At 44.8% G+C, this 17915-nt stretch overlaps 1 protein-coding gene across 1 annotated transcript in view; it reads right to left on the reverse strand.

The window, feature by feature from the left end:
• Nucleotides 1–1401: 1401 nt before the first annotated feature.
• Nucleotides 1402–17915, reverse strand: part of LOC115312275 (ice-structuring glycoprotein-like) — a 37846-nt gene continuing 21332 nt past the window's right edge. Inside the window, exon 2 of the mRNA XM_040223085.2 lies at nt 1402–2172. Coding sequence (XP_040079019.1) covers nt 1402–2172 — 771 coding nt within the window. The remainder of the gene's footprint in view (nt 2173–17915) is intronic.

Below are 17915 nucleotides of genomic sequence, written 5' to 3' on the forward strand. Positions count from 1 at the left end.
AATAATTGCATTACTTTCTAAAAGTCATTTAAGTTGCAATATAACTACTTTTTTTTCCAGTAGTAGTTCATATTGGTAATTACCTTGTTTCGGACAAGGGTATAGTTTGTCTTTTTATTTAGACCACAGGTCTGGGAGGCTGGAGCAAAAGGCGGCAAACGTTGTAAATATAATTGAATTACATTTACAAAGTAATTGACCCAAGTATGCTGCAAGGCAGATTTATAACCCCTAATTTTCTTCGGTTTATGTCCACCATTTTGAACAGTTCAACTGCCTGTTAGAGGAGTTCAATTACCAATTTGAACAGGTCGACCACTAATTTGAGCAGTTAGCTACCAGTTTGAACAGTTTTACCACAACTCGAAGCTGTGCTACCAGTTTGAAGAACAGTTCGATATTCAGTGTAACCAGTTCAGTCACCATTTTGAACAGTTTGAATACCAGTAGGACCAGTTCTGCTACCACTTTCACCTGTCTAGCACTCAGTTTAGCCTGTTTAGCAAGTTCCGCTGCGTGTTTTGCAGGTTTTGCTGCCTGTTTGTTTTCCAAGTTCGCCTGCCAGTTTTTGTCAAGTTTGCTGTTTGTTTGGCAAGTTCTGCTGCCTGTTTGGAAAGTTTTGCTGCCTGTTTAGCAAGTTCCATTGCCTGTTTGGCAAGTTCGGCTGCCTGTTTTCCAAGCTAAGCTCGCCTGCCAGTTTTTTCAAGTTTTGCTGCCTGTTTTGCAAGTTCGGCTTCCTGTTTGACAAGTTTTTCTGCCTGTTTAGCAAGTTCCATTGCCGGCTTGGCAGGTTTGGCTGCCTATTTGTCAAGTTCGGCTGCCTGTTTGGCAGGTCAAGGTGCCCAGTTTGCTACGTTAATGTTCGAATTCGGCCTGTTTGTTTTCCTATATTGCCAGTTGAATCAGTTCGATTTCTTTTTCGCCCAGTTCAAATTCGGGTATGCCGGGTTTAGAATCATACTATTTTTTCAATGTCCCTGAAAACGTCGAAGTTATGTTACAACATCATATGGATATCCCATAGACGTTACTCAAGCCGTCTCGTTTGGGTTAAGTTGCATCCATAAAAGGGCACCGAGTTGGATCAAAAGTCACTGTGATTATGCTATCGAGAGCTGGAGAAGTGCAGGGATATTTTCACGGAGTTATAAAACTAAAAATAGTTACATCGTACTTAGTTGAGTGCGTAGACAAGGGTCGATTTGCCAGTTCCATAAGGCTATCTGCTCGTTGAAACCGGAACACGGCCGTATCGGGAAACTCTAGAACTGTAATTGTGAGTAAAATGAGATCACAAGCATTGTTAGAAACGGAAACGATATTTATTCTCGCGTTTTCATCTGGATTTCAACCGTAGAATCTTCCGTGTCCGCCGTAGGATCCGAGCCCGCTGTATCCTCTTTACAGTCCTCCATGACTCAGACTGCTTCCATATCCGCGCCCGAAGCCGCTGTGGCCACCGTAGCCGCCGTAGCCGCTGTAGTCGCCGTAGCCAGGGTTAGCCGGCGTAGCTGCCGTGGCCGCCGTGGCCGCCGTGGCCGCCGTTGCCGCCGTGGCCGCCGTGGCCGCCGTGGCCGCAGTGGCCGCCGTGGCCGCCGTAGCCGCCGTAGCCGCCGTGGCCGCCGTAGCCGCCGTAGCCGCCGTGGCCGCCGTGGCCGCCGTGGCCGCCGTGGCCGCCGTCGCCGCCGTCGCCGCAGTGGCCGCCGTGGCCGCCGTCGCGGCAGGGGCCGCTGTGGCCGCCGTCGCCGCTGTCGCCGCAGTGGCCGCCGTGGCCGCCGTGGCCGCCGTCGCGGCAGTGGCCGCCGTGGCCGCCGTGGCCGCCGTAGCCGCCGTAGCTGCTGTAGCCGCCGTGGCCGCCGTAGCCGCCCTAGCCGCCCTAGGAGCCCTAGCCGCCGTAGCCGCCGTTGCCGCCGTTGCCGCCGTAGCCTTCGTTGCCGGCGTTGCCTTCGTGGCCGGCGTAGCCTTCGTAGCCGGCTTAGCCTTCATAGCCTTCGTAGCCGCCGTGGCCGCCGTGGCCGCAGTGGCCGCCGTAGCCGCCGTAGCCGCCCTAACCGCCCTGGCCGCCGCAGCCTCGGTAGCCTCGGTAACCTCGTAGCGCCCGTGGTTCCCGTAGCCTCCGAGCACGCCGGCAAGGGCGCCGGCAACAGCCATGATGAGGAGTGTTAGAGAAAGCTGCAGGTTAATTCCATGTTGAGTTTAACAAGTCACAAGATATCGAGTATTAATTGGGATGATATATGCAGTGAACATAATCCAATGTATGTTATGACATATTTATGATAAAAATCAAACGATGCTATGATGAAGCGTTTCCTATCAGAGATGTGAGAAAACACAAGAAAATAATAAAAAAAAACATGGATAAATAAGGATATGTACAAAAGAATGAACTATCAAAATAAACTTTATGATACTTTTATCAAAACGAGAGATGAAGCGGTATTACGGGAATATAAAAGACTATAAAATAAGCTGAATGCAAATATTAAAAAAAGCACGCAAGCAGTACTATGACAATAATTTTGCGTCAATTTATAACGACCCACAGCAAATATGGAACAATCTAAAAAGTCTTATTTCGGAGACCCCCACGATGCCTTACCTAATGAACTAATAATTTGATTGTGATTTATATTCAAACATGTCCTTGGCCAACAAATTTAACATTCATTTCTTAGATGCTGGTGCCTCATCATGCACATTGAGTAGTAATTCTGATCTATACCTGTCACCAATTCAAAGTGCGAACTCAGTGTTTCTTTGCCCTACGACAGAAACATAGATAATACAGATTATTCTGAACTTAAAAAATAACACAGCAGCTGGGGTAGACGATATCAAGGCAGTACCGATAAAAGCAGTTTCTCATCTTATCAGTCTTCCACTGACACATATTTGCAACGCTGCTTTATCAACTGGTACATTTCCACAAAGAATGAAACTTGCGAGAGTGTGTGTTATACATAAAGGAGGCCCGCGCAACAATATAAACAACTACAGGCCAATTTCAGTACTCCCACTATTTTCTAAAATCCTGGGACAAGTAATTAATGTTATGCTTTCTAAATATCTCGAGGAAAGACAAATAATTGTGAAGGTACAGTATGGTTTTAGAAAAATAAATTTTCAGAAAAGGCTCGATTACATATTAAAGATAAACTGGTCAATAGTATTAAAAGTCAGCTATACCACCGTGGGAAGTTTCTTAGACTTCCGCATGGCGTTCGACTGGATTAAACACAACATCCTTCTAAAAAAACTGATGCATTATGGTATAAGGGGCACAGCTTGGGATTTAATTTGCAGCTATTTATCGAACAGATCGCAATACGTAAAAATTAATGAATTCAAATCTGAACCAAGAAAAATAAATTATATATGGTGTACCCCAGGGGTCAATGCTCGGACCATTGCTTTTTCTACTGGGTGATTTCATTTGAATTCGACCAAACTTGTCGGGGGGGGGGGGGGGGGGGGGTCTTTAGATTTAATCGTAAAAAATATATATGATACCCGATCCTTGTGATGAAAGAAACTGCCTTTGAAAAAAATTAGAATTGTAAAGTTTGAGAGAAAAAAAATTCTGAGGCGCTGCAGGGTAGAAAACGTCAAATTCCCAATTTGATTTTATCTCGACTTTAGCCGCCATTTACAAAATATCGAATTCTTGCAGAATTATTGTATTTATTACGCAATATTTACGCAGAATTGGCTATTTTTAGAGGTAAATTTTTGTCTTCTGTTATTTTAAATTAATTTTCTAAAAAATCTCAAACATGCAACCTAGAGCAAGTGTGACGCAACTTCAGACAGCTATATAAAACGAACGGTAGGGCGCAATGACGTGAGACAGATATCTGTGCGTAGCTATCAATGTAAGCTATCGATTGACATGTATTTTCTGGTTATTGTGTTTACCGTGTTGTTTTTATTCTGCCACAAATATAGACAAAAATGAAAAATATGCAAATTTTGAAGTCAATTTTCTCAAAAAAGCCATTTTTTATTTCGTTCATACTTTTTTAATTTATTGCCCAGATTCTGCTTAATAACCGGGTATAAATATTGCTTGACCTTTTTTTGTTGTAGTTTTAGGACAACCAGTTGAATAAGTCATTTTTATCGCGTAATACCAACCTCCGGCTCCGGTATGCGGGCTTCACCGCAACATTGATAATTGGCTCAGCAATATCAGATTTCACTGACAACCACTTTACCTCGTTGCATTCCTAGTAATATACTTTTTACAAAAAAAAAGAAATGTCACAAAAAAATGACAGAAGGCAAGTGGCGTAGGCATATTTTTTTTTCTCTTTCAAACTTTTTTAATTGATTTCCCGTGTGTTGCTTACCAGCTGGGTATGCACGTTTTCTGGCGCTTTTCTTTATGTTTGTTTTTACATCAAAAGAAAGAGCCATGTTCGTTACATCAGTTGCAACTGGTCCAGTTGTTAGGTGAAGTATAGGTTCAGTAACCTCTTCGCGAGCGCCAGCAAAAGGCTGCGATTCTTATCATGAAGATTACCATGCGACTCTTAGTTGACCTCGGCGTGCGCCGTTGCAAGAGGGTTATACTAATCTTGTTAGAGTGGAACTCGCGTCGTCACAGGCTGTCGCAATGCATCACAGCGAAGTGGAACTGTGTGAAGCAGTCCTTGTCCTTCTCCCAATAAATTTATGGGCGGAAGCTCGAGACTCTTTGGTGCCCGAAGTTTCTGTAGCTCGGCTGGGTCAAGTTTGTCAAAAGGAGAAAACAAATGCAGTAAACACTAGACATTATCACGCCGGTCGATGGAGTCGTAACTGTATACATACAGCTTTTGCGGATACTTATTTGTTTCAAGGGTGGCAAGTTATCACCAGTACAAACATGGCCACAGTGTCGGCAAGAGCATCAGAACAAAAATGAAGGTTTGGTTGGCTTATCATTTTGTGTCTTCGTTGCAGCGCTTTTCTCCGGAACTAATGTTTGTAGTCCTCTTTGAGCCCCTGGTGCTATGGTCTGTCTGTTTCTCTTATCCATTATTTATTTTTACTTGTAAGCGAATAACACGCACCATGACGTTTCTGGCGTCCTTAGGTTGATTCGGTAATCAGTGTCTATATTTGACAAACTCATCTAGTATAAGAGAATAAAAAAAATATAAGAAGAGGGCTTGCAGCAATGAATTTGTATATGAGAACTGCGGAACTGCGTCGAAAGCAGAAAGCCGGAACCTCCCGAGGAATGAACGCGTTATTTTGAACTCAGTCATGGCTGCAGTTTTCAGCTTTAAAAGAAAGAGTTGCGCGGACTACTTCGAGAGACATAAGCGAAGGGTATACCGCAACCGACGTTTTCGTTATGTCACCGATCTCAACGTAGACGCCTTGAAGATGATCCTGCCTGCATCGAAAGCCGCGGCTCTTGCGTTGGATGACGTGCTCTGCCAGAACTGCTTCCAGTACACCGGTGAGAAGCTTTCATCATCTGTCAGTGATCCATGCTCGAGCTCTCCAGCAAGCTGCATCGAAGAGCACGAAGTAGTGGAAGGTCTTAACGAAGAGATTTCTGCTGCTGGGCTTGAAACAACTCCTTTGCGCATGCCTTCTACAGTAAACCCGAAAAGCCGTCAGGCATATGCTGAAAGAAAACAGCGGGAGATTGAAGGATCACACAGCCGACAGGTACGAAAAAAGTTGGCGACTGCATATACCTTGGAGCCAAGTGGGTCAAGTTCTCGCAGTGATCAACCATGCCTCGGCTGCGACGGGTGGTGGGCAAACATCACAGAGGCCTTTGTGAAGGCGGCATCTTACCAGGAGAGATGTCAGCTCCTCACGCTTGTGCCCAAGGGCGTAGCCACTAGGGAGGTAGAACGGCTAATTCCTGAGGCATCGAAGTACCTTCTGAAGAAATCAAAGCAGCTTCGTGAACGGTTCGGCGTATGGGAGCGTCCGGAGCCTTATCACGGTGGAAGCATAAGCGAGGACACCATACGGGCAGCCACGCAATATTACACCGACGACGATCTCGACTGTTCTCGGCAGAGCCCAAACAAAAAAGATGCTGTTAAGCTTCTGAAGGATGGCGAAGAACATGTGGTCGTGAAGCGGTATATGACAAGGTCTGTCCGAGAGACGTACAGGCTGTTTAAGGAAGCAAACCCGGACTCAAAATTAGGTCTGACTAAATTTTACTCGCTGCGGCCAAAGTGGGTCAAGCTAAACCCTGAACAGACTTTCTGTGCATGTGTGTGCTGTACGAATTTCGATTTGTGCTTTTCCACCCTGAACAGCATGCGAGAAGAAAAAATAACAAAAGAGGAGATTCTCGCTTTGTGCCTCTGCCCTGAACCCTCGTCCGAATGTTTCAGAGGCGAATGCAAAGACTGCCCCTCGACTGACAGACTCTCCTTAGAATCATTGGAAATGGTGTCTGAAGAGGAAATTACATTTTTCACATGGGAGAATGGTAATTTGATAAGCAAGACTGCCGACTCCAGCGCCTTTTTGAAAGAGCTACAGAAATGGGCCACAAGGTTTTCCACGCACGATTTTATTCGTAGGACACAACGGGAAGGGATACGGATTGAGAAGTCTAGTGTGACCTCAAGACACATCGTCATGCACTTCGATTTGGCGGAGAACTGGACGGTAATTTTGCCACACGAGATACAGGAGTACCACTGGCACAAGCGTCAGCTCTCTGTGTTCACGTGTGTGGCATCCACGTCGCAAGGCTCAAAATGCTTCGGCGTTGTCTGTGAGGACTTATGTCATGACACTTCCCATGCGCTGCTGGCTCTGAGACTTATAGAAGATTGGCTGGAGGAGCACATCCCAGTTTATGCTTCACTAACGTACATATCCGACGGGGCACCTGCTCATTTTAAAAATAGATTTCAGCTGCATGAGTTCGAACGAGTGGGCCATACCCAATTGAAGTGGATATTTTCTGCCTCTGGGCATGGTAAAAACTCTTGTGACGGGGTTGGAGGGCTTCTCAAACACCACGCAACGGTGCACAACCTCCGTTCACCGGAGGAGCAGCTCGTCCGAACATCAGTAGATTTTGTGGACAAGGTTGGAAGGCGTGTCAAAAACGTAACTCTCATGAACTTAACCGAGAAGGAGGCGAGTGACTTCCGCAGAATCAAGAAAACAGAGTGGAGTTGCGTACCGACTCGGAAAGGCATCCGCGCTTCGCACGTGTGGCGACGCGAAAGGGGCGAAGTGCAGCTTGAGCGAACTGTTCTGTCTTCGTCTTAATGCATGAACCTCTGTGGTGCACGTGCGGAACTCTCAGATGATCTACGGCTTTGTTTTGTTTTGTTGTTAAAGCCTCTTCTTGTACATTTGCGCTTCTGTGAAAAATTATGTGTTTCTATAGGTGTGCCTTGTTAACCCAAATAAATTACTCAATAAATAGAGTGATTTTGTTAAACTGTTACCTATGAATGTTTTATTGCATACTGCCAACAAAAGAGTATGATTACTGTAAGCTGAAAAGCAGCTTCCGATATGCTGTGCGTAGCCCAAAAAATTTAAACGTATGCAACAAGTAGTCCAAAAGCCGAAGGATGGACAAAATGTAGTCAATTTTTGTTTTCACGTACCTCGGAATACTAAGGGTCAATGAAGGATAGGCGAAAGAATGCCATGCGGTAAATTTAAAAAATTCGAGCCGATTTTCCGATAATGTTTGTATAAAATAAAGATTGTCCGAAACGCATAAACGGGGATATTGTTTTTCTGGACTGGATAGTGCCGTAGAATGCAACCCGACATGATCGAAACGGATGAAACGTCTTGGATCTCTCCACTCGCTTAGGCTAGTTAACATTGATGTTAACTAAATTTACTTTTGTTGTTGTTTATCACGGCACAATGTTAAAACAAATAATTTAAATATATAAGTTTCGTGCAACCTCAGTAGTAAAACGTTGTCGTGGCGACGTTCGAAAATGCAAGCTGTGACTTCGCAGACATCACTTCGTCAATTCAGCCATCTCTCATTTCTTTATGACGTTATTGATTTTTTTAAAAATATATTAGTAAAAATTCAACGGGTTAAGTAGTTTTCAGTGAAATCTGATATTGCTGAGCCAATTATCATTGTTGCGGTGAAGCCCGCATACCGGAGCCGGAGGTTGGTATTACGCGATAAAAATGACTTATTCAACTGGTTGTCCTAAAACTACAACAAAAAAAGGTCAAGCAATATTTATACCCGGTTATTAAGCAGAATCTGGGCAATAAATTAAAAAAGTATGAACGAAATAAAAAATGGCTTTTTTGAGAAAATTGACTTCAAAATTTGCATATTTTTCATTTTTGTCTATATTTGTGGCAGAATAAAAACAACACGGTAAAAACAATAACCAGAAAATACATGTCAATCGATAGCTTACATTGATAGCTACGCACAGATATCTGTCTCACGTCATTGCGGCCCACCATTCGTTTTATATAGCTGTCCCAAATTGCGTCACACTTGCTCTAGGTTGCATGTTTGAGATTTTTTAGAAAATTAATTTAAAATAACAGAAGACAGAAATTTACCTTTAAAAATAGCCAAGTCTGCGTAAATATTGCGTAATAAATATAATAATTCTGCAAGAATTTGATATTTTGTAAATGGCGGCTAAAGTCGAGATAAAATCATATTGGGAATTTGACGTTTTCTACCCTGCAGCGCCTCAGAATTTTTTTCTCTCAAACTATACAATTCTAATTTTTTTCAAAGGCAGTTTCTTTCATCACAAGGATTCGGGTATCATATATATTTTTTACGATTAAATCTAAAGACCCCCCCCGACAAGTTTGGTCGAATTCAAATGAAATCACCCTACTATATATAAATGGTATAGTGAACATACCTGGCACTCCCGACATAATTCTATATGCAGATGATACCAATGAATTTTTTAATGATAAGGATCTAAGTGTGATAGAAGATTTGTCAAATATGGTGGCTTCATGAACTAGCGCTCTGGCTAGACTCCAAGCAAATAGAACTGAATGCCAACAAAACGAAATATATTATTTTTTAAACCGGGTCACAAGCAACTTCGTAGTAATCTTAATCTAAAAATAACTTTTAAAAACTTGGAATTGGAACGAGTTGTCCTCCCTTAAATTCTTGAGCGTCTGGTTTGAAGAAACCCTAAGCTGGTCGCGTCATATAGATCTTGTTCGCTCGAAAATATCTCAATCTATCGGAAGGATTTCTTTGAGTTTATACAAACTCAAAGAAATCCTTCCTTGTTGGCTTAAGCGTCACCTCTACTACACTCTAGTACAGTCCCATCTGCATTATTGTTTAATGGTCTGGGGAACCACTACAAAATCTAATTAGACTAGGATACTTGGTCTACAAAAGAAAGCAGTTCGTTGTATTGAGAACCTGGGTTATACTGATCATACAGCTTCATATTTTGCAAGGCACCCACTTTTGGACTTTGAAAGCCTCTTTATCCTTAAACTTGCAATGTATATATATAGTAACTACACAGAGATGAAAATGCATTTAGTGAGACCTACTACCCCAAGAAAACGCCATATAATCTGAGAAACGAAATCTATATGAAACCAAAAATACGAACCAATTACCGTTCCCAAGCAATAACTTGCAAAATACCCTAGCTCCTAAACAACCACCCCGATATCATTGAGTTAATAAAAAGTTCTACTTCACTTTTCACCTCCAAGAAAAATATGAAACGTTATCTCCTGCCAGTGTTGTGAAACTGTTTACTTAACCATTTTCTGTCTGTTTATGGGGCTGATTATCAGTTTTTGTTTTCTTTAATCATCCTTGTTAACCGATACTTTGCTTTGTAAGCGACAAGTTCCTAGCGATTTATTACTGTCAATTCTATTAAGTGCTTTATCATGTATATTAGTATTTATATGTGTGTAATTTTATTATTACTGTTGTTTGTTTTTGTTTTGTATAAGAATATTGTTTTGTGGACACGATATTGACTCCACAGTTTTGTTTGCGTTTACTGCTGTATGCTGCTGAGCTATGTAGAGTGTGGTGGGGCCTCGTCAGGCAAAATTTGTTTACCTTTTGCCCCTCCACCCGCGACTCAAGGAGTCCAAATAAAGATAAAAATTGACGTTTTTAAAGGAGTATTCAAGTCTACATATTTGCATACAGTGGCCGTTATCTGATTTTATATGCGATTAAAAAAAAACTTTGGGGGGATATTGCTGCCCGCAGGGCCGAACAAGCAGCGCTCGGTCACGGAATTCTAGTAGATTCGCGTTTAGTTTCACTCGGGGCGTAACTTTTATTATTCGTCCTAGTTTCTTGTTCTCCAAAGTGCCTGTTCATTCTCAACCCGAATGCCCGGTGCTCGAACCTTCTGGGCCGAAATTTTGCGATGCCCACGCACACTAGATAAGGAGCTCCTTGTGACCTTGTAGAGTAAGTCTCGCTCCTGCTTCCTATTGGGCAGCTGCATCTCAGAACGCTTTTCTGCTGTCTCGACGCTTGCTATTTATTTTGTTTGGCAAAAGTTCGCCGACTAAACCATTCTTTTCAGTTAATTATTTATCGCCTCTTTGCCTTACTCCGTGACATCTCTGGTGGAGGTGCGGGGTACCGCAGCCCATGAAGCGCACCTCTCCGAGGCATCGTAGCGGAAGCCCAGCCCCGGCTCAAGAAGACCATCCATGGGAATAACCGAAACCCAAGGAAGCCACCGAATGAAATATAAGCCCCGGAATTCAGACTTCTACCGGACCCCCAGTGGAGGAAGTCGACGAAACCAACTATGATCTCCCGGGGCCTGCAAACTGAGACTCCCGCCGCTGCTTCTCCCGCCGTTTACCAGCCCGTCGACTTCCGTAAGCCGACGTCCTTCCACGGCGAGATCCACGAGGACGTCGAGGACTGGATCCAACACTATGAGCGCGTGGCACGCCACAATGGTTGGACTGCCAAGCAGAACCTACAGAACCTCTACTTTTCGCTCGAAAGTGCTGCGAGGCACTGTTTCGACAATCACGAGGCTTCGCTCACGTCGTGGGACATCTGTGTGGCCGAGTTGAAGCGGACGCTTACGAGCCAACACTTACAGCTGTAGGTGGAGGATCTGTTTCAAGCATGGATTCAGGCCCCTAACGAAAGCGTAATCAGCTTCGTTGAAAATGTGCTACGCCTAACTGCACGAGCCGATCCGCAAGCCACCGATGATAAAAACTTGCGCTTCCTCATAAAAGGCGTGAAGTGCGAAATCTTCGGCGGACTTTTTCGGAACCCCCCGACAACCGTTGAAGAATTTTTGCTGAAGCAACAAACATCGAGCAGGCTCTAACCGCCCGAGCGCGAAACTATTACCCTCTAACCGAAGACTCGACTCTGGTATCGGCCAGCTCCGAGTTCAGCACCAGCGCCGACAGGCTTCGCGAGATCATCCCAGATTGTTTTATTCATTAAGGGTTTATGGCACATCAGCATCTAAGGCTATAATGCGCCAAGCTTAGGCTATTGCAATTCGGGTGTAATAAGAGGAGAGAGCTATAGTAGCGGAATATGTGATACAACTATGAACATGAATGTTTATAAGTGTAAACAATCTGACGATGGGTCTAGGAGGGAAAGTAAAATCACAGTCGGTATAGACGGCCAATATCTGTGAAAAAAATAAAAACACAACTGTATCGAATGAGCGGTTCATCACCTAGTAGTAGGGCAAGGTGTAGTGGAATTTGTTCATTATAAAGCAGTGAACAGTGTTTATATCGGTATTCGTCCTACATAGGGCATTCAATGAATATGTGCATATTACTTAGAGGAAAGTCAGTGTACAGATTCAGGGGCATCCTCCCGCTCAAATGGTGTCCATGTGTGAGACGGGTATGACCGATTCGTAACCTACAAAGTATGACTTCATTAAAGCGCTCCTGGTGTCGGGCACTCTCCCACTCGCCTAGAAAAGGTTAGATTGCATGTAGTTTGTTGCGGGTTTCATTGTTCCACTGCAGTTGCGACTTCGCTTTGATGCAACGTTTAAGAGAGTTGTAATCTTTGTATGGTATTTGGTGTGTATCAATTTCTCTATCATTAGCGGAGCTGGCTGCGCAATCAGCCGCTTCATTTAAAGGAATGCCAACATGGCGAGGAACCCAGCATAGGATTATGTCAAGACTTTTATGTGCAGCCAGGATAATCTTGTTCTTTATCTCAGAAAACAGTCGTTTTTTTCAACCGTTCATTGATGTGACTGCCTTCAGAAAACTCAAAGAGTCGGTGTATATTGCATCGTGAGGAAGCCGTTTTTTGATAATGTAACCAACAGCCAGCAGCAAACCATAAAGCTCTGCTGTTAGTATACTGGTTTTTGAATTGCTTCTTTCTACCTGATTTACCAGTGATCCCACCATAGCCTACTAACGAGTCTTTTTGTCCCGTCTGTATAAAAACTGGCGTACTCGTGGTACCTGGTCTGAAGCTCAAAAAGTACTGCCTGATGAATTTCTGTGGAACATCCTGTTCGTTATACTTGGTGAGTATGAGGTCGGAATGTATGTGGCAGTTGTTCCATGGAACTATATCTGGTGGGTACTGGACTAACAGAGGCTTTGCATCCATCCCAACAGATTGTGCTCCAGTATTATTCCTCATAGAAAAACAGAAGACTACGGAAGTTTTGTTTTAAAATGTGCGTTGAAACTTTATTGTCTCAATATTCTCTCGTACGGGGTGCTCCGCGACAGAACGTACCCTGACAGAGTACATAAAACCTGGAAAAACCTTCTATACTCCAGGGACAGTTCATTTGCTTCCGCATAAAGGCTAAGCACTGGGGAGGTGCGAAATGCACCAGTAGCCAGTCGCAGTCCCTAATGACGAATAGGATCGAACATTGTTAGAACTGATGCCCGAGCAGAGTTATAGACAATACAACCATAATCATGCTGAGACCGAAGGACTGTGCGATAGATATGAAACAGGCGCAGTCGGTCAGAGCCCTATGATACATGGGAAAAGACCTTAAGGGTGTTGAAAGACCTAAGACACTTGAGGTTTAAGCTCTTAACGTGTCGAACAAAACTCAGCTTTAAATGAAAAGCAAGGTCCGAAATCTTGCGTTCATTTTCTACATAAACAGGTGAACAATACATGCTGAAGGACGGTTCCTGAAGAACACAACGTCGACAAGAAAATCTGACATAGGCTTTTTTTTTTTTTTTGGGGGGGGGGGTGGGGGGCGGGGGGAAAGCTTAAAACCATTTTTATTGGCCCATCTGACCAAATCATGAACCGCAAGTTGGATCCGACGTTCAGAAATTGAGGAATTACAGGATGAAACGGAGATCTGGAGATCATCATCATATAAAGAATATTGCACTGAAGGAGGAATTGCACGGCCAATGGAATTAAGTTTGACAATAAAAAGAGTGACTCAGTAGACCCCCCTGAGGGACTCGATTTTCCTGTAAAAAGTCCTTAAAAGAGTTTTCCCCAGCCTCACGCGGAAAGAACGGTGCTCCAGATAACTCTCTATAGCCCTCAACCTTCGGCCACGGAAACCCAGATCGAATAAATCTTGCAGTATGCCGTAACGCCAAATCGTGTCGTATGCGTTCTCCAAATCTAAGGAGACGAAGGGACACTGTTGCTTGTTGACAAACGCCTCACGCATGAAAGTCTCAAAGCGGACGAGATGATCGACAGTGGACCGTGCTGAACGAAAGCCACATTGAACATATCAAGGCAGTGGTTTTGTTCTAAAAAAAAAACAAAAAAACATGAGTCTCTTGTAAATCATCCTTTCCAATGTCTTGGAAATACAGCTAGTTAGAGATATAGGTCTGAAGCTAGATGCACAAGAGGGATTTTTGCCAAGTACAAAATTAGCTGCATAGTGGATGGATGAGGATGTGCGAGCATTTTGTAATGAATACCATCTGGTCTAGGAGCAGTTTGTTTGGAACATAGAAGTACCATTCGAAGCTTGTATAATGTAAAAAAAGTATTTAAGGGTTCGTGCATGCCACCTGATGTGATAACAGCTTTTGTTCTGCATTTATCTTGGGTCGCTGAAACGTTTGAGTGTAATTTCGGGAACTGGAGTCATACTCGAAATGCTCACCGAGCATGTTGGCCTGTTCTTTAAGACTTGCAGGACACACTCCATTACGGCTTAAGAGGAGGGCAGTGAATGCCCAGTAAGAGCCGTCAATTTTATATATGCGATCCCACACTTTCTTTGCACATACAGTGCTATTAATTGAGGAAGCCTACCCTCTACACCTTTTCTTTTGTTCGATTGCCTTCGAATATGCCTCGCCCGGGCTCTTTTTTTTTCAAGTTCAATAAGATTGTGTGTTGTAGGGTAGCGCCTAAAAATACCCTATGCTAGATTTTGTTCTTTTCTGTCCAAACGGCAACCTTTGTTCTACCAAGGCTTAGGTCTCCTGGTTAGATGTGAGGACGTCATGGGGTTGGAGAGAATGGCAGCCTCTAAAATGTGCTGAGTGATATGTTCAGTGACTCTGTCGATATCAAGATCGTCAAGTAATGTGCATGTTAAAAAAGATGATTCTTTAAAAGTTGACCAGTTGGTGTTTTCAAATTTCCAACGAGGAGAGCGCGTTGGGACGTCGTAGGAAGATGGTTAAAATGACGGGAAAGTGGTCACTACCGTGAGGATTCGGGATTTGCATCCATGAAAGCAATGGGAATATTGATGGGGGACAAACAGACTGGTCAATGGAAGTAAAAAGAGTTGCTGAGCAAAAATATGCAGATCAATTTGTGCTTAGCAGCGATAATCCCGTAGAAAGCAAAAAAACGTTCAACTAGGGCCCCTCTAGTATCCAGTCTGTCACTACCCCACAGAAGATTGATTGCATTAAAATCTCCTAGAAGCAAAAAAAGGTCAAGGAATTTGATTAACCAGGTTTTCTAGCTCCTTCATATGCAACTGATAGGTTGGAGGTACATACAAAAAAATAGGCTTTAATCATTCGATCTAACAGAATGCGTCTAGCCACTGCCTCCAGTGAAGTCTGCAGGGCCACCTTGTTACAAGGAACCAAACGTTGCACAACCACCGCAACACCTCCAACTGCGTGAGTTGCATGTGTACGGTCCCTAGGAAACATCTGGAAGTGTTTTAAAACATTAGTGTGGGTGGTCTTTAGGAACGTTTCCTGTAAGCAACATGCAATTGGCGGCTGATCTAAAAAGTATCTCAGATCGTCGTAGTTCGGTAGGAGGCCTCTGAAGTTCCACTGAAGGAAGAAAGACGTTTATCTTCAATAAAGTAAACGGTTCAATATATGCGTATTACAAAAACAGAATGTGAAATGTACTGTATGTTTTTTTTGGTGCCACAATCCCCAGGATAGTTTTATTCATTGCACTGTCCTTAGAGAGTCCTGCAGCGTCGCAGAAAACTGAGGAGAAAGACCCTGATCTAGAGAGAGGAAGGTCCTCATCAGAGAGAGTGATGTTCTCATCAGTTTGCTCATCCAATGAAACCTTGGGTCCTTTGGGCGGCAAAGGTGACTGACCGCCCAGCATTTAAAGAGCTGCCAGAGGCCCGGGGAGGCAGCCCCCAACCCCCGCTAGAAGGGCCAGTGGTGCCGGTGAGGGCACGCCTGGCTGTTTGGAGGGTGCAGTACCCTTTTTAGAGGGCACAACAACCTCATTAGAGCATGAAGGCGGTGGGTTGCCCACCGTCTTCGGACGTTCGTAAGAGGACCCTTGTGCAGAAGACAGGTCTTCCGGGGAAGTGTGCGTCTTCATGGATGCCATAGACAGTGAGGGTCCCCTTTGCACTGCCTGGGCGTATGTACCCCTTGCCTTGAAGGCAAACTGTTATCTGGCGTGTTGGTAGCTGAGATTGTGTTTGACCTTAAACGTAATTATCTCTGTCTCTTCCTTCCACTTGGGACATGTGCGTGAAAAAGCGGGGTGTTCGGCCACAGTTTACGTATTTAGGGTAATTTTCACAAATGTCAGCGACGTCGTCAGTGGCAGTGCATTTTTGGGCAGGTTTCTTGGCCGCGGCAGTGTCGGGAACCATGCCCAAAATATTGGCAACGAAAGCACCGTTGTGGATTTGTAACAAAAGGACAGACTCTGCAGTTCAGATACCCTTCCTTCACGGTGAAAGGCAGAGAGTGGAGTTCGAATGTCAGGACTAGGTGTCGGGTCGGTATCTCCTGTCGGTCTTGTCGTAGAGTGATTCGCCGCACGGCTACAGCAGCACTCCGACACAGACCTTCAAGGATTTCCTCTTCAGTACACTGAAGGAGGTCTTCCTGGGAGATGACGCCGCAAACAGTATTCAAAGGGCAGTGCAGGGTTGCAGAAGCTTGGTCTTCGCCTAAGTTTGTCAACTTGAGTAAGGTTGTGCTTTAAGGTTTATTTTCTACTTCAACAAAAAGGTCCCCATCAAGTTTTCTTTTTGCCTTGTAATTTTTTTTGGTTGTTTGCTCTAGGACCTTAGAGACAAGGAAAAGTGAAATCTTTGACAACGGTAGACTGTCGCGTGTAGCTTGAACTACATGGAAACGTGAGAAGGTGTCGGGATCTTCGGCTTTTGCGAAAACAGAGCGAGCGGGGCAAACCCTTTTAAGGGGTCGCTCTGCTCGGCGTTTAGAAGAAAGGGACGCCATAAAAATATAAAGCTGTTCGGAATCCGCTGTGCACCGCCCACCCCCGAGCCCATCAAGGGTATACGTAATGTGTCATACCAAGAGTGGCTTGACTGACACACTTACGCTACCAGTACTGCCGGGAAACTGTAACCAAGTGTGAATCTGGACGAGGGCATCTTTCACGGCCCAAGTTAGCCCTTGCGACCAAAGAAGGTGAAATAAGAAGGAAGAGGAGAACGAGAAGAGTGGTAAAAAGGGAGCACGCTTCGATTCTGCGTAGACTATAAGGCTCAACGAAGTGACGAAGAAAGACGCGTGTCCGCTGCCCGCATCGACGAAAAACTGGAGCGTCTGCGGCACTCTCAATACTTCCCGTCGATGGACCTGAAGAGTGGCTACTGGCAGGCCGAAGTCGACTAACGGGTCCGAGAGAAGATTGCCTTTGTCACGCCCAATGGACTCTAGGAGTTAAAGGAGATGCCATTCGAACTATACATGTCGCCGGCAACTTTTCAGCATTTCACGGACACCGTACTGGCAGGCCTCAAGTGGAAGGGCTTTCTCGTTTCCCTCGATGGCGTCCTGGTATCTTTGGTCAACTTCGACGAGCACTTGCGACGCCTTTGGGCCGTTCTTCAAGCAATCAGAACCGCTGGACTCACCCTCCAGCCGACGAGGTGCTTAGAAGACTCCCGCCGCAGCGGCGTTCCCACCGCTGACCGACAAAAGGCCGGTCCGAAGCTTCATTCCTGGAGCTTTGCGCGTACTACAGGCGGTTCGTTTGGGATTTTACCAAAATTTGTGCGCCGCTCACGCACCTCAGGAAAGACGCCGTGAACTTCGAATGAAGAGTAAAAAAAAAAAACATGCATTCAACCAGCTAAATCGACGACTTCAGTCGCCACCGATTCTTGGCCATTTCGACCAATCAGCCGAAACGGAAGGTCACAAGGACGCCAGCAATACAGGACTCGGGGGGGTACTGGTCCAAAGACAGGAGGGTACAGAGCGCGTGATTGCCTAGCTAGCTGGACGTTGTCGAACGCCGAAAGAAATTACTCGACGACCGAGAAGGAATATGTAACCGTCGTCTGGGCCATCCCGAAATTCCGATTGTACTTATACGAGAGCCTTTTCCGAGCGGTCACCGACCACTCGCTCTGCTGGTTGGCGAGCCTGGAAACCCCATTGGGACGCCTCGCTCGATGAAGCCTATGACTGCAAGAGTACGACACGACCGCGGTCTACAAGTCAAGTCAAAAACACAGCAACGCCGACTGCCTGCCCAGATATGGCTCCTGATAATC

Source organism: Ixodes scapularis, unplaced genomic scaffold (genome assembly GCF_016920785.2).
Source record: "Ixodes scapularis isolate PalLabHiFi unplaced genomic scaffold, ASM1692078v2 PGA_scaffold0__279_contigs__length_252992795, whole genome shotgun sequence".
Lineage (NCBI taxonomy): Eukaryota > Metazoa > Arthropoda > Arachnida > Ixodida > Ixodidae > Ixodes > Ixodes scapularis.